We start from the raw sequence: 21,104 nt of genomic DNA on the forward strand, positions 1-21,104 counted from the left end.
ACCGAGACTCTTTAACCGCGGAGATAGAAGCGGCGGTTCCTTTTGCTTCCGAAGAAGCAAAAACAGCTGGGAGGCAGAGATCAGCAGGAGCTCCGAGGGAATGCTCCTTCCACCCCCTCAAGGAAAAAATCCAGAGGGGGTTCAGGGGTTCTACCTCTACTCCTGCGTTCTCTACCCCTTCCCTTTGCCCGGGAAGGGGATTCCGAACTGCGGGCCAGCTGGTGCGCGCTGTGCTACGCGGCTCTGACACCTTCCCAGCTGGACGGCTACAAAGTAGCCGCCATCATCGCCGCCACGTACCGGAAGCTTGAAGCATGTTTGTTTTGGGGGAAATCCCAACTCCGGTTGCTACAGTAAGCTTGCTTAAATCCTCTTTCTCCATCTCCTCCTCATTGGAGCCCCCCTTTGTCTGCAACAGTGCAGCAGGAAGACCCCTGCCAGGCTGGAGATAATGGGGATCTGCCCTCTGCGGAGTAGGGGCAGAGCCCAAGCTGATCGGCGCTTCTTCTGGGCCCACTTGCGCCACTTTCCAGGTGATCGACACTTCTTCTGGACTTAGCGGAAGAGCCAGGATCAGTGCCACTTTCCAGGTGATGGGCACTTCTTCTGGGCTCAGCAGAAGCACTGGGATCAGCACTGAACTCCATCTGATCACCGCTTCTTCTGGGCTCAGTAGAAGAGCCAACATCAGTGCCACTTTCCAAGTGATGGGCACTTCTTCTGGGCTCAGCAGAAGCACTGGGATCAGCACTGAACTCCAGCTGATCGCCGTTTCTTCTGGGCTCAGCGGAAGAACCAGGATCAGTGCCGCTTTCCAGGTGATAGGCATTTCTTCTGGGCTCAGCAGAAGATCCAGGATCAGCGCCAAGCTCCAGCTGGAGCCTGGCACTGATCCTGGCACTTCCATTGAGCCCTGACAGCCCCAAAGAAGCGTTGATCAGCTGGAAAGCGGCACTGATCCTGGCACTTCCGCTGAGCCCTGACAGCCCTGCAGCTCCAGCTTTCTCTTGTTCAGGCTTGTGCAGTGCTGCCACCGGTTCAGCTCATTCCCCTCCCTGCTACCACTTCTCTAGGATAGTCGCATACCACCTGCCAGGTGCAAATTTACCACAGGTGGTACGTGTACCACTGGTTGAAAAGCCCTGATCTAGAATGCCCCAGTTCAAGAGCCACCGAGAGGAAGTAAATTAACTCCATTATTCCTCTGCCACAATCTGCTTCTCAAATAACAACCAGATCGTAAACACAGAGACCACCTACCAGTCCTGATGATCGCTTACTGAAGGAACTAAAGGAGAAGTTAGAGACTGATGCCTGGTTCAAAGATAATAAATCTCTTTTAACCCTAAGGATTAGAAGGACTCTAAATTATACCTCCCAGATGGTCTCAGACTCCAAGCACTTCAGCAGAGTCATGATGCTAAGCAGGTGGGTCACTTTGGATTTTTGAGGACATTGCATCTGGTGCGGAGGCAATTCTGGTGGCCAGGAATGAAAAAAGACATTGAGAGTTATGTTAAGAGTTGCACCACCTGTGCTGCCATGAAGAGACGTCCTGGAAAACCCCCAGGATTGCTGCAACAGCCTTGAGAGGAAATAGCCATGGATTTTATAGTGGAGTTGCCTGAGAGCAAGGGAAACACTGTAATGTGGACCGTGATTGATCTATTTTCCAAACAAGTGCATTTCATCATTTGCTCAGGACTTCCTTCTGCCCAGAAGCTAACCAAGATGTTTTTGAAAGACATATATTGATTCCATGGAGCCCTGAAGCAGGTTATTTTTGACAGAAGGGTCCAGTTTACTGCAAAGTTCTGGAGGGAGTTCGTTAAACTGATTGGGTCCACCAGGGGCTTTTATTGGTTTTTCGTCCAAATCCTAATGGAGCTGTTGAAAAAGCTAATGCAGTGGTGTTACAGAACCTCAGATGCTATATAAATTACCAGCAAATTGGGTTGACCTCCTGCCTTTCACAGAGGTAGCCTACAACAATACTGTGCACAGTAGCACTGGACTCACCCCATTTAAAATAGTAACAGGTTAAGATTTTGTGACTATACCTGAGTACCCCCAGGAGCCTCCTACTTCAGGCTTTGGATCAATGGGTAACATCCTTCCAGGAGGTTTGGGTGAATGTGAAGAAAGCTTTGACCAAGGCCACCAAGGTTTACAAGGAGCAAGCAGATAAACGACGCTTCCCTCAGAAACCTTTTCATGTTGGGCAATTGGTTTATCTTTCAACAAAATATTTAAGGTTAAAGTTACCCAGCAGAAAAATGGGGCCAAAGTTCCTTGGTCCTTTTCCCATCACTAAGATCATAAACCCTGTTATATGGAATCGAAAATTCCACAATTGTTGGGAAAAGTTCACTCTGTTTCATTGTAGTCTATTGAAACCTATGTCTGAATCCTCTTTAAGCCCTATCCCAAAGAAGCCGCCGGGTCCAATAATGGTAGAGGGGGAGACACATTATGAAATAAAATGAATTCTTGATTCTAGGCTGCATGAGGGAAAGTTACAGTACCTCATTCAATGGAAAGGCTACCCCGTCAGAAGCTACATGGGTGAAATGTACCAATGTGAAAGCAGATAGATTAATAACAAAGTTCTACAATATCCTCATAAGCCTCGAGGAAATAACCTGCTTTTTGCTTCCCCTACAGGAGACTCTTTCTTTTTGAGAGGGGCCGACTGTCAACTCTATAAATGAGCATGGCTGCAGCTATTTTCCCTCTCATTCTAGGTTGCCACATAGAATGGTGGCAGGGGAGTTGCCCAGGTGCTTCATTAGTCAAAATAATATTTTGTCCTGTGGTAATCAAAGTCATCAGCTGTTCCCGAGACAAGGGACTGGGCACTGCATAAAAAGCCCGCCAAATAATCATATTGGGGAACGTAGTTGCTTGCATAGTTTTTATGGGTGGGACACTTAACTTTGTATTGGAAAATTGTTACTTGTGTATCCAGACTTGGTTTTACTCTTGACCGTGCCGATACTTTGTAACTAATAAACATGTTCTTTGAGGAATTTGCAAGCCTCAGAGTTCTGCTTTATTTGTCTCTGTCGGAACCATGACATGCAGTGTTTAGAATGCAGTATTACAGGTTAACTCTGTCCCCTGCCAGGGGTTTGATCCTGACTGGCTCAAGGTTGACTTGGCCTTCCATTCTTCCAAAGTCAGTTAAATAAGGATCTAGACTGTTGGAGCAATATGATGATTCTGTAAACCGCTGTAAAGCACTATGAAGCGGTATATACATCTAAGTACTATTGCTATATTGGCTGTGCTGCAGAATGTATGAACCAACTTCACATTTTCTTTCATACTCTGCTACTACTGAGATTTACAGTATTTCCACTTTGGTTTGTAATCTTTTTATTCTACTGGAAAACCATTTGAGGATTAGAAGCATATTTCTGTGTAGTTTTTGCTTCTCCATTTATGAATTTGATTCAGATTGAATATAAGCCTACAATAATTGGAATTGCCAGTTTGGATTATGGTAGGGAATGGAAACCTTTTATACATATATAATTTTGAAGTGTTTCAATTAATAATTGATGACAGTTGAAATATTTCTAATGGTTTAGTAAGTTTTAAATAAATGTCTCAAAAGTTCATATGAAACCCTTTTTGTATATTCATGTCAATACCATCATATTCCTGCAATCCACTCTAGCATAATGCTGCCAATTCTATATAAATCTCTAGTTTCTTCAGTTTTTTTAATATATAGTACATTTTTCTTCCTTTACTTCCTTATAAACATTTTAATACTGTTTTCAGGAGCAAGTTTTCATAAGGAAATTTGAAGACATAATGTAAAATGTAATAAACCTAAAATCATATCTTTATTACAAACTTAATGCAGCAATCAGAAACATGTTGGGTCAGCCTAATAAATCAGCTAAAACTGATAAAAGTGAAGCTTAAAATTCTTTTTGGTTATCTCTATATTTTATTTTATAATTACTTAATTGAAATAGTTATATATTAAAGTCTATGTTACTGTATATTGTGCATAAATACATAAACATATATAAATTATTAATTTACACAATATAAGTTTTTTTGAAACCTGCACTTCTTGGTGTGTTGACTTTACAACTTCCAGGCTTTTATGCCATCATTATCAAAGTGGAGCTCAATATATAAAAATATATTAAAAACGTGGGGTTTGTAACACTTGTCTAAAGAAAGCTGTTAATCTGAATCATCACTGCTGAAGTATGAGCTGTCACAATATTCTGCTGTGTAAAGGAATTTATGAAGTGTTGGATTCAGTTTTGGGATCCAGCTTCTTGGCACCAAGTAAGTTGAAAGATTGAACAAATCAACGAATACTTTATATCTGTCACTGTAAAAAAAATGAAAAATATTAATGGTAATAGAATTCCATAGTATTTTATAGATAATAGTAAGCAGAACTTATAACACTAGACTCGATCCAAGCATCTAGTTCTAATGCTTAAGAGTTGGAAATGGTCACCTCAGGAAAAATGCAGCTAAAATATGATGAGCTTTCTAGTGATCCCAATGTTTCTTATAATAGCTTTAAAAAAAGAAAAAAAGGTGCCGGAACTCACATACGTCATACAACCCGCCTTGCCTACCCTACAAGGTTCCATCCAAAAAAGGTGCCGGAACTCCATTCTGGGTGTTCTATGACAAAAAAAAGCCCTGTTTAAAAGGATATAAAAATTATATCCTTAGGTACAAACAAGTGTGGAAAGCCTTTCATCTAATGCTCACTAATATCAATAGAGCAGAAAGAGACTGTTTGCAGTGAGGAGACACTGTGAGGGCAGACATCTTTATTTTTTTTCTTCTGGGAAGAACCTCCTATTGTCCAGAAGATTTCAACTTTTTTTGTCCCTTTATAGTGAGCATTAACAATTGAAAATGTTAGTTGGAATCAACTTGCTGGATTAGACTGAATTTTCCAGGGAAGCATTTTGCATTCTCTGCAGTAGCTATTCACCATGCAGATGATAATTGTGCTATGGGGATAATGATGATCTCTTATTGGTCATAATTTATCAAAAATTGTTTCTTTGATTAAGGGGCATTTTATATAAATGGCTAATTGTTATTATGACTGGGTATAATTAGAATTAATATTTTGGTATAATTAATATAGTTATGTTGGACAGTTATACAACTCCATACAATTATGAATTGATTTGCATAATCAAAGCCTATAGGCAAAAATGATTCCTTTTGGTTCCCATAATAAGAAATACAGTTTATGTGCAAAAAGAGACCTTTTACAGTAATTCATATATATATATATATATATATATATAGAGAGAGAGAGAGAGAGAGAGAGAGAGAGAGAGAGTCGAATAATTACAAAAACGTTTGACTACTGTTGAATATGGCAATGAAAGATTTAAGGGCATGATAATTAAGGGAAAGAACCCTGTGGCACCCCCCCCCCTCTCTTGGCACCCAAAGCATGTGTCAGAATCCAATTATATTTCATTTCTAGTTATCGACTATGGAAAACCTCATTTCTGCCCTCTCTGGATTCTTGTCATACTACGAAGGGGAAGGGGGATGAGCAAAGGGGTTTTATGGCTCTCACTTCCTTCATTAAAACTTCAAAGGGACTGAATGTGGATCTCACCCAGAGGACTGACCGTAACAATATGGCCCATCAGTTTTCATCTACTACTCTCTGAAGTCTCCCTTCTGCTGGTCGAGAGGAAAAGGGGGTGGAAATGTGACGCCTGGGATTGCCGCTGGAAGGACGGTGGGGTGGGGGCTGCTTGGGAACACTTAAAACATTGAATGGTAGGGGTTGGGCCCAGATCCTGTCTAGAACGCCTGCAACCATCTTATCTTAATAAAGATGCCTGTTGGAAGAGATATTCCAAGAGTTCTGTCTTCTTAAGATGTAGAATGGGGTGGGTCCTTACAGCATACTTATTTTGTTTAATTGGTAATCAAGGTTTGACTGTGTCTGTTTAAGATGTAATCTCAGTAATAGAGATGATTTTTGAAGTGATTCATTTGTTAAACTTCTTGTTTTTAAAAGAAAAAAGTTAACTGGCAACCTGAAAGCCTAGCAGGGTATTGCATAATTTCCCAGGATACCTTTTGCTTAGGAAAACTTCATTGGTTTTAATATTATTTAACAAAATTCTAAAAATGCATCAATTGAGTTAAAGTACAACCATCCAAATTTGCTTTCATTAACATGCAATTCTTAGAGCAAGTTGTCTAGACTTGGACTTCCAAATGTTTTTAGACAATAACATCTATAATCATGGGTATCATAGAGCTCAAATTAGAAAGGGAAGCCAGTTTTCTATTGGCTATCAACACCATTGTATCCCACCACCTGACTTCCCAATTATATTCAAACAGATGTTGTCCACATTAAATCAGCAGTGACTTAATTTATTTGCTCAAAGAACTGCCTGCACTAAACTATCTATGTGATTAACTATTAATGGCATGAAGGTAATTTGGACTGCTCACAGCAGAAACCTTCTATCTAGCTTGAATTGGTTATGGCAATATATTTGCTGTATTAATTATGAAATCCTTCATTAATTCTGTTGGTGTTTTAAGTAATTTTACTAGTGTTCAAGAGAAAGTTAAAAAATGCTCTTTTTTCTTCCTATGTACCTGTAGGTATGCTTCCTAATCAGATGTATGAAGAAAATATTTGAGAAATGAATATGTCTGTATGTAGTCCTTATCTTATTACCATAATTTTGATCAGAATTTCGGTTATAAATTGTTGCAGTGGTAAGTTGAGTCGGATGCAATTTTGTGATAATTTTTATGACAATCATTAAGTGAATCACATAGTCATTAAGCGAACCCAGATTCCCCACTGGATTTTTTTGCAGGAAATTGGCAAAAAAGATCATAATCATTTCATGACTGCAAGATACTGCAAACATTTATAAATGTGAGCTGGTTGCCAAGTGTCCAAATTGTGATCACATAAAAGTGGGGGTGGTGTAATTGTAAGTGCAACCACAGGTCATAGTCATTTTTTTCAACTTTGTAACTTTGAACCATTGTTAAACAAATGATCCTAAGTTGAGGACTACCTGTATATATTTAAAAAAAATGAAATTAAATTCACAAGGAGAAAGAATAATTACGTAGCCAAACATTTAAACTTTATCCACAGCATATTGTGGTGGTTTCTTACAAAAAGATCAATATGAACTCCCTTGTAAACTTAAAAACATGAGATCTGCTCTGGAAATATTGCTAAAAAGACTCTATGTAGATGCCACATAATTCATGTTTTTATCCATTTTTGATATTCATAAATGATAACAAAAACTGAAGCTGGCTTCCTAAACTTACCTCACAGTTGAGCGTAGATACTGGTAGCCTGATGAACCTCCAGTCCCAGCCTTGCTGCCAATCATTCTGTGCACTATACACACATGGTTATCTAAGTATATAGAAACTCTTTTAATTCATTTTTTCATTTTAAGATACAAAAAGAATATGTAAGACTGTTGTAAATGAGAACTGTTTCATCATTTCCACAAATTTAACTTTTATATTAGTATATTCTACTTTCTTTATAATTAAATAGATGCATACCTATTTTATTTCAAAATGGATACCTATAAACGTCTAATAAGTATGTTCTACAGGATTTAATACAGCCTAGATTTACCAAAATGGGTATAAGATTACAACTTTGGGATATATTTATTACAGAACAAATCATCACATACGGTATTTTGCTGTATTTTTTTTTTTTTAAAAAAAGCTAAGGTAGTTTTGTGATTCTAGATGAGCAGAACTAAGGTTAAAATAAAATGATTTGCTAAATGTGGATAATTTCATGGCAGAAGCAATATCTGAGTATTTCAAATGTATTATATGCCTGAAGTTATAAGCCAATTGTACTCATCTTCTGTAACTTTTCACAATCTAGGTCACTCCTGGATGGAATAAATATTTAGTCAGTTACAAAATCCTAGAGTAGACCATCAACCTTGAAAATATCTTTCATTTTGACTATAGTGGCAATGTGAAATGAAAATTAAGATTATTTGCATCAAAGAAATACTCAAAGAACTTACATCTCCATTTAGTCATTAGCACATCGATATCCATAAGAGAAGTAAGAAGCTGAAAAGGAACTTGGAAGCGAGGTTCCTCTCTTAAACAATAGAAGGTTAATTGAATTCCCATTTATCAGTTTGTGTTAAGGCAAAAAAAGAAGATCCAAATGAATAAACATAATTGTTAAAGCAATTTGAAATCTTGCTACAGTTTAATTGCTAAAAATAACCAGGAGAAAACAGAAAATAGACTTCAAGTTTGCTTCTCAGAATTTGCTGGAATTTGCTTATTTATATTCTTTTGAAATAAACATAAACAGGCACTAGATAAATGAAGCTTTAGTGCAGCTTTCCCCCATTTGTTTTCCTATACTCTGCATGGGATGGGGTGTGAGATCACTTTGCAAAAGACTTGACTAATAGCTTTAGATAAGGTGGAATCCGGGGTGACTCAATGGAGAGATTGCTATAGAAATCACCTAGAGAGAGAGTTCTAGAGAAGTAATTTGTTTGGATCGGGGCCACGTAGATCTGTCACCAGGACTAGAAGGGAGGGGGAGTGGCGGTGGGAGTAGCAGCAACCGGGGCCATTGGAAAGGTAGACAGGCGAGAGTGTGTTGGGGCGGGGACCAGGAAGGGAGGGACAGCTTGGCTCGCAACTCAGCCAGCTCCAATGAGATCAGGAAATGAAAGAAGGGAGGAGGAGCCAGCCCGGCGCAGCCCTTGGGGGGGGAGGGTGTTGTGGCCAGTTGCATTCCAGGGAGACGAGAGTAGGTGTCAGTGGAAGGAAGTGGGGGAGGATGGGAATTGTAGTACAGACTGCCTGGAAGGCATCCAGAGTTGGGAGAAGAAAGAGCATTCTGGAGAGACAGAAGAATGGAAATTGTCCATGGGAGGCGTGTGTATGTTTATATAGGATTACCGGTGTGTGCAAGTGTGAATTAGAGTAGGGAGTAGGTTTGTATGACCTATCAAAACTACAGTTCCCAATTGGTCCGAAAGTGCATCCCCTTAAAAAAAAAACTTGTGGAGTAGCCGCGGGGCTTTAAAACAAAAATCTTGCATAGCACCCTAACCTTAACCCCCCCCACTCCACCCACTGCCAATCACACAGTGCCCCCCCCCGAAGCACCATTGCTTCTACCCACCACCCGATTGGTTGGGGACTATTTGTCCCATGCCACAAAGCGCCCAGGTCAAATGGTGCCTGGGCGAATGGGCAGGGACGAAGTGTGTGGGGGCAGAGGGCTAGGGCGCCATTGGAGGTGAACACTGGCTGGGGAAGGCCATCAGAGGAGGAAAGCTGGCTTTGAATCGCCTGAGGCGGGTGGCTAGAGGTAAAGTGGGCGCGGCCAAGGGTCAATGCCTAAACAGCCCATTTTGTGGGTTGCTGGCACAATGACACTGCTTTTGATGTGTAGAACAGCAAACAGCTTACTCTCTTTTCCTTTGCAATATCTCTGCTCTGAAAGGCAGGTGGGGGATTAAAAATCACAAATCAGGTGACTAGGATGTAGCAAAGTTTGTAAATAATTGTAAATGAATTGCAAACTTATTTTTTTCAGTGTTGTTGTAACTTCAAATGGTTGCTGGACAAATGGTTGGTAAACAAGGACTCATTTTCTTATTCTCAATAATCCTAATCCTACTTGTTAAGGATGTTAAAACAAAAATGAATCACTTCAGTAAAAAAACAACACTAGGAAAGCCATTTACAGAGGCAATTACACTTTTTGCATACCTATAGAAGTATATCATTAAAGCTCCTTTCATTGCTTTATAGGACAATCTTCTGTCACCTACAAAAATTAAAAAGTGGAAAATAATACAGAAATTCTAATGCAGAAAGTTTTATGTTATCTATCAAAAACTGAAAATCCCCTTCTGCTCATACTAATATGTATACAGATAGTCCTCAACCTACAATCAGAATTGAGCCCAAAATTTCTGTTGCTAAATGAAATAGTTGTTAAGTGAAATTTGCCCCATTTTATGACTGTTCATGCCACAGTTGTTAAATGAATCACTGCAGTTATAGTAATACAGTTGTTAAGTGAATCTGACTTCCCCATTGGCTTTGCTTGTCAGAAAGTCACAAAAGGTGAGCATGTGACCCCAGGACACTGCAACTGTCATAAACATGAGTCAGTCGCCAAGTGTCTGAATTTTGATCAAGTAGCCATGGGGATGCTGCAATGGTTGTAAGGGTGAAAAATGGTCGTAAGTGCCTTTGTAAGTTTGAACGGTCACTAAATGAATTGTTGTAAGTCAAGGACTACCTGTGTCTACCTTTACTATGCTTACCTTTACTAAGAAGGTGTTCATGGAGTTTTTCATCAAATAATGACATAAGTACTTCTTTTTGCTTCTGAAGTTCTGCCAATTGATCTTCTTTTTCCTCGGAGTTTTCTTTAGCCTTTCAAAGACAATTATTTTTTTAAAAAACATTTTACTTAGCTATACATGCATTTATGGGGAATATTTTCCCTTTGCATTTCATATATCCAGAGCTTTTTTCCACAAGTACTCTGTTTAACTCATGACAATCACAGTTCCTCTTGTGTGCATGTATGATTAAAATAAAACACAAAAATGTCAGCATGAGATAGAAACTATTGCAGACTTGGCTGCCTCTGCTTATAAATCATTTGATAGTTCATGAAGTTTCTCTAATGTGACCCTCTAGTTTTGCCAAGACTGCAGCCTTCAACACATCTGGAAGGCACTAACTAGGAAGAGTATGGAATATCCTAAATATGGATGGAAGTTATTGATTCTGTATGGCTGTTATCCTAAAAACAAATGGGCACATAAATAAATACAGTCTATATTATAACATGAAGATAATCACATTAATAACGCATTCCCTTATACACACTTAAAAACTCAGTTTGCTTGTAACTATATAATCATTCCTAAATTAATTTGTTTTTGAGTATTTTATCTGTTGAATGTCCAAATAAGGATTGTAGATTTTGTCAGATTATCTGGTTCAGTGTCTGAACTTGTTAAAATAAGTTATCCTTATCAACAGCACACCAACATTTGAGAACTAAACTATTTGAGAAGACATTCATGCAGTGTTGCCATAAGATAAATGTTCTCCCCCACCAGTAGCATCTGAGGATGGTCAAGGAGGGCAAAATGATAAAAGCAGTGCCATGATTGTGCAATCATGATGTAAGACCTATCCTTCTTATATACATGTTGCAACATTGCATGCATATCTAAAAGGCCAAAACTTCACTGTAATTCTGCTTCCAGTATTTCAACAAAAATAATCGAAGCCCATGGATGCCCATGCATAAATAAATGCATCAGCAAGCTTAAACTAATCCATATGGAAATTCACACATATATAGAGTTACAATTCATATGAATATGCTCTCTTATTAAAACTGAAACCAGGACATTTTGCTACAAATGGTGGCCACCTCTGGAAAATTACTTTTTTAATCTAAAGACAACATGATAAATTGGAATATATACCTGTACTGTTGCATATTCTTGTTCTAATCCATTAAGTACATTTGCTTCAAATTTTCCCCAGAAATTAAATCCTTCTGGTTCAAGTCCTGGTGTTCTTGCCAGCCATGCCTTATAAAACAAAATGAAGTGAACATCAACTGATTGCATTAGTTGCAATGTGTGAATTAGCAAGCAATGCTTAGTGATTAGCCAATAGCAAAGCATAGCATCAACAGACAGACAAGATAGAATACTGGACAGTCTTTCTTCCCTTATCCCACCAAAACACCCATCCAGTTTTTAATTCCTTATATTTTACACTACCAATACCTATTATCTACTGCTTGGTAAGCTAGAAAAAAGTGGAATAGACAACATCACCACCAGATGGATTTGTAGCTGGCTGACAAACCGTACTCAATAAGTAATCCTCATTGGTACTACATCCACATGAAGAGAAGTAAGCAGTAGGGTACCACAAGGCTCCATCTTTGGCCCAGTACTCTTCAATATCTTCATCAATGACTTAGATGAAGGAATAGAAGGGGAACTCTTCTATTTGAAGATCACACCAAACTGGCAGGAGTAGCCAACACCCCAGAAAACAAACTCAGGATCCAAAAAGATCTTGACAAACTTGAACAATGGGCCCTATCCAACAAAATGAGTTTTAATGTGGAGAAAAGCAAAGTTTTACATTTAGGCAGGAAAAATCAAAGATACAAGTATAGATTAGGTACTTATGGTGTAGATTCTGCTGCTCAACCAGGGGGCTGGACTAGAAGACCTCCAAGGTCCCTTCTAGCTCTATTCTATTCTATTTCAGTGTGGCTAAATTCAACTGACCTGATTTTTTGAAAAGAAAAAGTTTTGAACAAATCATAACTCAAGACTGCATGACCAGCCAAATGGTAAATGAGAAAAATCATACTTCGACTAGCTGCAGTAATGTTGGCTCTTGTTCTGATTTAAGCAATAATTCATATTCCTTTCCCTTGAAGTTATCCCGGTAATGCCTTCTGTTATATGGAACTCTCAAATTCTGAGGAACACCAATCTTATTTTCCAATAATCGAAACTGTAAGCTTTGAAATCCTGAAGCTGGGCTCAGATAATCTCTTTAAAGATAGGAGAAAGAGCAGTGACTTATTATTCTGCATAAAAAAGCACATTTGATTTTCTTGCCTTATTCTATTGTATCAAGTAATGATGAAGTTATTGAATCATCAGTCTGGACAGAATTCCAGGGTGACATAGAATCATATCCTTGGAAATAAATTAAACTTATGTTAATCCTGGATAACTTATCTCATTGATTTTAATCAGGTCAATTTTATTGCCTTTCTCCCAATCTCTTGACACTTTGTATGCTTAATCAGCAGTGACTCACATATGTAAGGCTCATTTCTAAATATATCTGTCCAGTTACAGTGTGTGTTTATACAAACTGGAATTAAGTTGAAACTCACTACTTAATATTTGGTTTAATACATCCAGAATGCCATCCAAAACATCTGAATAAGGATAAAAGTACTCATACTGCATTCATATTTTTCCTAAAGGATTTGAATAAAGTTAAGTCATTCACATTTCATGTGAAGTTTCTAGCCTAATTCCTAAGTAGCAGGATGTAGTACAGAAGTTGACCACTTCAGATTGACCATTTCAGGTTGACCTAGACATAAACATAAACTAATTAAGGAGAGAAGCAATCTAGAATTAAGGAGAAACTTCCTAACAGTGAGAACAATTAACCAATTGTCTTCATAAGGTTTTGAACATAATTGTACAATAGGAAAAAAAAAGCCCACCATTTTTTAAGATTTCTGAAATCTTAGACTAGCAAATTTGTGAGATTTCAGTGATTCCATGCAGGAACACTAAAATCTCATGTGAGTTGGTGATCATGTAAGGTTTGGCCATTTTTAAAATATGGTAATGTGTATCTTAGATGCCATCCAATAATGTTGCATCTATTTTGTTTACCACAGACCTGCCAGTTAAACCTGCAGATAAGCCTAACTATATGTGGTTTGAACTTGCCTGCCTTCTTTCCTATTTTCCCCTGCATTCATTGTTCTCTACATTGTAATTTCTCCTTTTTTGTGTTCTAGATATTCTGTCAGGATAAAGACCTCTATTCTTCAATTCTGTGAAATGCTGTTTCTGTACTGTTAACATCACTACAAATTCTGATAGAAATATACTGAGTATTTTATGAGGGGCCCTTGGTGCTCTCTGAGCTTGGTTGATCCGTTGCAGATGTTTTATTACCCAAACTAGGTAATATCATCAGTTCTAGCAGGGAGTGGAGTTTGCTCTCATTTTATAGTCTACTGCAGGGGTCTTCAAACTTGGCCCTTTTATGACTTGTGGACTTCAACTTCCAGAATTCCTCAGCCAGCATGCCTGACTGAGGAATTCTGGGAGTTGAAGTCTACAAGTCATAAAAGGGCCAAGTTTGAAGACCCCTGGTCTACTGGTTGCCCTGTCATTATTGGTGGAAGTGGTCTTGGAGCTACTTTGGTTGTGCTGTTTATTGTTAGCTTGTTTGGAGTTCCTTTCTAGAAGCCTGGCACTCTGACAAATTAGCCATAAATAGTCACATAAACAATATATACTGTGAAAAAGAGACAATCAACAAGTGAAAAGGGGAACAAAAAGACCAAAACACCTCCCCACCAGCAATCAACATCCAAATGAGTATAGATTAACTCCAAGGTTAACAGTCAAGAAGTATACAATACCCCAATCAAGGAACTGCCAAACAAGCTAACAGTAAACAGCCCAAGCAAAGAACTTCTAAGACCACTCCCACCAACACTGACAGGGTAAGTCACTATAATATAAACTGAGAGCAAACCCTACTCTTTACTAGCATTGATGATGTTCCCTAGTTTGGGTAATAAAATGTCTGCAAGAAAACAACCAAGCTCAGAGAGCACCAAGCACTTCTCATTTCAATGAACCAGGATTGAAATACTTTTTTATCATATTTTGTTTCTTATAAATTCATTTTAAGACCTTTGCAAATACAGTAACTGCACATATAAATGAATCAAAGACCTGAAATATTTGTACCTGAAGTCAAAAAAATCCAGAGCTGTCATTGTTTCTAGGACAGAAAATTGTTCCACAAGCAATTTAAGAATTAATGAAATTCTCTGCATTCGAGTAACCACCTTCAGCATATTCCTTTCATCTTTCACCTTAGTTTGAATATAATAAATATTATGACTTGGCTGATAAGGCAGAACAATAACAACAAAATCACAACCCATAATAGATGGCTTGAATTAGAACAGTCATTTAATAACATTTACAAATAGTCTACCTTACTAGGATTTAATCAAGGCTTCTTTTGCCCCATCCACCATCCATTAGTCCTCACAGCCTCCAGGCACAATTTTGATATTTCCATATTTTTATCTCTTGTTGCCTAATGAGGCCATGTCCTTCTTTCTTTGTCAGAACACATCGGTGAATACGGTGGGATTTCCCTCCAAGTAATAATTTTTTTTTTCTGGTAAGAGCGTATAGGACTGCAGTCAGAAGGATTTTAATTGTGCTCTTCAATCATAAGAGATTTAGAGATTTAATCTAACTGACATCCTAAAATAGTGATTATTGTAGATGTTCAGAATATCCAAATTTCAAATATCTAATTTGTATTTTATAAGAATCAGAATCCAAAGAGGAATTTAAATAAAACAGTTCTATTCTACTTACATGACCATTCTGAAATATCACTCGAACAGAATCCAGTTCCCACAGGATCTGCTTGAACCATAATTCATAAGCTGAATTGAAAGGAACATTAGTTCAGTTTTCATGCAATAAATACTGTAAAAGTGAATGAACAGACTCTTCTCTATATTTATAATATCTTTAATAAACTAAAAGTGCTGTAAGTAGATATACTTTTCTGTCCTGATTTTTTTTCCAATTGCTTTTCCTGCCCAATTCAATACTTTGGCTAAGATTTGATGGTTTCAGTATAGAGAGCAAAAGTTCTGTAGATGTTCACTCTACTATTCTTCATACATTCATCACTCTGAATACAACGGTTTAAATCAGAATCACATCATTTCTCAAAAATCCCAATCTTAATGTTTATGCCAAATAATCAAACATCTTTTTTGAAAAAGTCTAACTACATAAAAACTACAGTATGTGCGCACAAATGTAATAGTAAAGTATGATGTTATAAAGAAACACAACCCCATTTGTCCCTGAAGTGGCATTTAGATGTACATCTGAAAATCTACAATGTCAAATCAATAGAAGTTGCTAGTTGTACTCTCACAGTGCAGAAAATGTTAATAATATTAATAATAATAATAATAATAATAATAATAATAATAATAATCAGACCAAGCACACCATGATTCTGTTAAGAGAAAACAGCATAATAATCATATCTGAATATTTAAACAGTACATAAACTTGCAATCATCAGCTCTCCAACAGGTTTACATTCTGTAATCACCACCCATAATTTGCAGTCCCCTATACAGATAATATTTCTATTTAGGAAAATTAGAGTATGAATTTTCAAAACCTGTAAACTCAAAAGAAGCATATAGCTGAGAAATTTTCCCCTAGTTATAAATAATGTATTTGTCATTTAAAGTTTGTGAAAGTTGCCTGCACCCTTATTAAAAAAAATAATTTAGCACAAGAAAGATGAGAACAGATGGATAATTCAAAAAGCTGCCACTTTGTATATAAATGACTAATTTTGTATGACTGCTGTTACTAGTCAAATAATGCATTTCATGACTATAATTTTGGCCAGATACTCCAATCTCCAAAATCTGGAGACCATTTAATGACTAGGATGCTCTCACAGATGTCCTTTTTTTCTTTATTAATTATAAACATTAATAGAAAAAGGATCAATGGTTATCTTTATGTCACCATTATGCCAAATCAGTGTGGACAATATTTCTCCTCAGCCTTTTTTTACTCAACAATGGCTCAGTGAAATAGCTTAATTGAAGATTATTCTGATGGTTTTTTAGATGACTGAGGATTTGAACCCTAGACTTTCCTATACAAAGTTTTACTGCTGCATTTGTAAAATAAACTCCCCATGGTTTTCTTTTTGAGTTTACAGGTTTTGAAAGTAACATCTCCATTCCAGAGTGACATTTAGAATATTAAGACAGGAACATCAGCACCAATGTTTTCATGAAAATTTTGCAATGTACTTTGTGATTCACAACGAAAGCTCTTCCCCTTATGTACTTGCATGTGACATCACAACACAAATGTAAAAAGTACAGACTTTGCAGCATGATATCATAATGCAAAATACATATATTGTAAGGACCCATCTCACTTTACATCTTAAGAAGACAGAACTCTTGGAATATCTCTTCCAACAGGCATCTTTATTAAGAGAAAATGATTGCAGGCATGCTAGACAGGATCTGGGGAATTCTCTCCCATCCTTCAATGTTTTAAGTGTTCCCAAGCAGCCCCCACCCCACAGTTCTTCCGGACAATGATCACTCATCCTCTCTTTTCCCAGATCCCAGGTGTTGCATTGTTCCCCCCCTTTTCCCTCACTGCCGGCAAAAGGGAGACTTCAGAGAGAGAGTAGATGAAAGGTGATAGCCATATTGTTATGGTTAGTCCTCTTGATGAGAATCAACATCCAGTCACTTTGTAATTTAATGAAGGAAGTGAGAGTCATAAAAACCCCTTGCTTATCCTCCTCCCCTTTCATAGTATGACAGAATCCAGAGAGAGTAAGAAATGGGGTTTTTTTTCAGAGTAGGTAGCTAGAAATGAAATATAATTGGATTCAGACATATATTGGGTTTTACTAGATGCAAAATACCATAACTTTTAAAAAGTTAGCAAAACAAAACTAGGAACACCTATGTTCCAGTGTAAACCTAGCCAGGGAAATTTATGGATGAAATGAAATGAAAACTGAAAGCATGTATAGAATGTAAATACAAAATAATTTTACATGTAACAGAATCAGATCTGTGTCCATGTACATGTTTTAAAATCACAAAATAGAATAAGCACAATAAATATCTGAACTATAATTAATAACTGAATTAATAATGGTAATTAATTAGTGAACTTCAGTTTATTTGCATATTTTTTGTATTGCATATATATTCTACATTCTGCAAACCTAGCAGTTTTGGCATAAGTTAGAAAGATTGCCTATAATACACATTTTAACCTTTTTGGTTTTAAGAAATCTAGGAATTGTTCCAAGTCTGAAGACAATTCAAATACTATTCATCAGCATGTTCAGCTAGGATATAGTTATGGAAATTAAGGAGTTACATTAGCTGTTTTTATACATGCTTTTACTTATCCTAAATAGTATATAGAACAAATCATTTTTATTAACAGGCAAACATGTATTTGTAATCACCAGATAATAAGATGAACTAGATTATTTAGGATTTACCTTGATGGGTCACAATAAACAGATGTTCCTCATGGATTTTGTTTCCCTTGTTTTCACTCTGAAGTTCCTGTGCATTCAATATTTTATCCAGCTTTATAAGAAAGAAAATCAAGGTGATCTTGCAATAATTCTGCAGATAATGTCACTAATTCTGAATCACATAATGAATATCTTTATTAAATATTCACATATCAGTTTTGATAATCAGTCTTTTATATTTTAAAACAACAGCTTTAAAGTTGTGGCCATACATACAATGTCTTTAAACATATATATTTAATAGGGCTACCCTTAGATTAAGGGTGACAAGGACACCAAAGTTTGGGAAGCACCAATGCTTTCCTTTCTCTGAATCATTCTAAAAATGCAAATGATCACATTGGAAGGAGATGATGCCATCGTCAACATGGCCTAGGAATACCATGTATTTTTGACCCAGCACCAATGTTTAACGTGGCAAAATTATTGCAGCCCCCTCCCCATGCTAATGTAATTAGGTATCAAATAGACCTCATTTTCTGCTGAAAAATACCGCCATCGCCACAGCAGCAGCAGTACAAGAATAATTTGGAGGATGGGAGAGAGAGGAGAACCCAATAGTCAATAAAAGTGACTCTCAGCCTAAAAGTAATGTAGGGGATTATGGATTTGGATAAGAACATGTTTGTTCAAGCTGCATTTCTACTGATAGAGCTTTTTCAATATTCTTTTTTTATTATTGATTTTTGTCTGGCAGGGAAACCCTGCTGGAAAAACATGAATAATTTAAAAATAAAAGCATAACATGGTGTTTTTCTCCTGCCCCATGAAGACTTCACTGCCATCTTATCTTTTTTTAAAAAAAATCCATGACTGTTGTCTATAGTACAACTGGCAAAGCATAACATATTCTTCTGTTACAAATCCAATATGCTAATATTCAAAATATATTTTGCTGGGGGGAAAATGGTAGTTCACATTAGGTTACAAAGACTGTTCATTCCTGATTTTTAAAAATTTTGTGAACAATATGCTTGCAGTAGATAAATTAGCTTTTGCAACATTTAAGAAAAAAATACAGTACCACAAATCATATACAGTACATCTCATCATAACTTAGTGGAATCAGTGGAACAGCCTGCCTCCAGAAGTAAATGCTCCAACACTGGAAGTTTTTAAGAAGAGACTGGACAGCCATTTGTCCGAAAGGGTGTAGGGTTTCCTGCCTGATCAGGGGGCTGGACTAGATGACCTCCAAGATCCCTTCCAACTTTACTACTATTACTATTACTATACATGCTGCAGTCTAGGTGCTATTATAAACTAGACTTAGAATGGAGAATCATCAAAAAAACCCACCTGCAATTAATTGGAAACAAGTCTTCAAATGGAACACTGGCCTTTATAAAATAGGACCTGTAACCACCCAGCTGCTTGGGTGAACCACTTTGGGATTGGGGGGGGGGGACAAGTGCTTATTTCCTATTGGGGTTACTGAGACAGATTAAGTATCTATAGCTAAAACTTGAATGTCTTTTGAAGATTCATTACAATAATCAAGAATTTCACAATTATAAAACATACTTAAAGAGCTACAGAAGAAATATTCAGTTGTAGATTCATCAGTTTTTAAACAGTACCATTATCTTATACTTACGTGTAGATAGTCTCCATAGATAAGACCACTTTTGCTAGCCTTGTTTAAGCCTTCCTGTGATTTGTCATCTGCCCCATCTTCCAAAGCCAATTTACTAAAATTAAATCTGTGAATAAAGAAATGATAACAGAGCTAAGTAATGCCAATAGAAGAGAACTATATAACAGGCTACATCAATATGCTGATTATTTGAATTTGTACTAAGACAACAAGACTGATTCTGTTTTTATCAATTAAAGGCACTGCAAAAAAATAAAAATAAAAATAGGGTTCTAAAAACCCGTGCTTCTAGGGTTATTTAAAGTTACTTATATATCCATTTCATTCATTTTTGTTTATTGAAATATCTCTTATGATTTCTATCTTATTAACAAAAAAGAGAAATGTACTTACTGGTATTTGTTCTTCCAGAAGGGACATCCAGTCATAACTCTAGTACCAAATATCACCTGTTCCAATATCCTGAGATAAAATAAATTGCATTTCCTAGTGCATTCTTTTATGTAATCTGATCAACAATTTAGGCCAGCCCCCTTTTGAAATGACCACCTTTGCTACCATTCAGATTCAGTGGATATCTAGAAAATAACTTCATGAAATATTTGTCTTGTTTAATGAACTCATTAAACAAGACAAATATTAATGAGGGATTAAACAATCCCTCATTCAATCCATACACAAATTGGAAAAAAAAATCATCACAAGCATAACAGGAGCACTTTTAATGAAATTTCAGAGGCTTCAGTTATTGCAAATTTCACATTTTCAGATATTTACAGAGATGAAGGAAATAATATATGTGATAGAAACTTTGCATAAAAGTCAGGTATACTTAAATGTGTATAAATTATAAATTATTTATAAATCCTAGGTTCAAAACATAAATATAAAGACAGCTCTGAAAACAGAATGTTTTCAAGCAATCAAATGTTCACACTTCCAAATTTAATAAAACATTTTGAACATTTGTTAATTCTTTCTGAGTGAAAACATGTCCCAATATTCTTCTTCAAGAGATTTTGAATTTTTCATTAGTTTTCCAAATCCTAGTTGTACCTATTGCACATTGTTACTCAATTTCCTCTAATCATTAACAGAGCATTTGCTGAAGTGATGCATCATGTCCTCTCACGGTGTCTCAATTGTGCTAAATATTTGGTATGTCATATCTAGAGAAAAGAACTGACCACAGAAATCAACTATCCTATTAACCTTAAACTTTAACAATTCTTAGCTATATGGATATATGATATTAAATATTGGTTCCATTTTTCCAAGTGAATAATTACATTCTGTTTTAAGAAATTTTAAAAAGAATAAGCAGCTGCAGTCTAAGCCAGCACATGAGATATTAACCTTCTGGTACAGCAAAGTATTTGTTATAAACATGACATAACACTACATGAGTATGCCACAAAAACCTCTTGTTTTCTAACCTATCAAGAGACATACATGTATCATATGGAACATTATCGGTCATTGTGCAGATAGTGTAGCAGCCATG

General features: G+C 36.8%; 1 protein-coding gene across 1 annotated transcript; it reads right to left on the bottom strand.

Annotated features, from left to right (window-relative positions):
* Window positions 1–3,825: 3,825 nt before the first annotated feature.
* On the bottom strand, window positions 3,826–20,585 carry TDO2 (tryptophan 2,3-dioxygenase). Its single transcript, XM_039360892.1, has 12 exons — window positions 19,994–20,585; window positions 19,601–19,706; window positions 17,965–18,055; window positions 15,252–15,322; window positions 14,604–14,731; window positions 12,454–12,640; window positions 11,544–11,651; window positions 10,359–10,470; window positions 9,796–9,853; window positions 8,073–8,152; window positions 7,339–7,429; window positions 3,826–4,360 (listed from the first exon to the last, which is right to left on the bottom strand). Exons 1-12 carry the CDS (start codon window positions 20,026–20,028, stop codon window positions 4,207–4,209), a joined length of 1,221 nt encoding a protein of 406 aa, XP_039216826.1. The 5' UTR covers window positions 20,029–20,585; the 3' UTR covers window positions 3,826–4,206.
* Window positions 20,586–21,104: the final 519 nt, after the last annotated feature.

This window comes from Crotalus tigris, unplaced genomic scaffold (assembly GCF_016545835.1).
Source record: "Crotalus tigris isolate CLP2741 ecotype Arizona unplaced genomic scaffold, ASM1654583v1 scf7180000019175.708988, whole genome shotgun sequence".
Taxonomy (NCBI): Eukaryota; Metazoa; Chordata; class Lepidosauria; order Squamata; family Viperidae; genus Crotalus; species Crotalus tigris.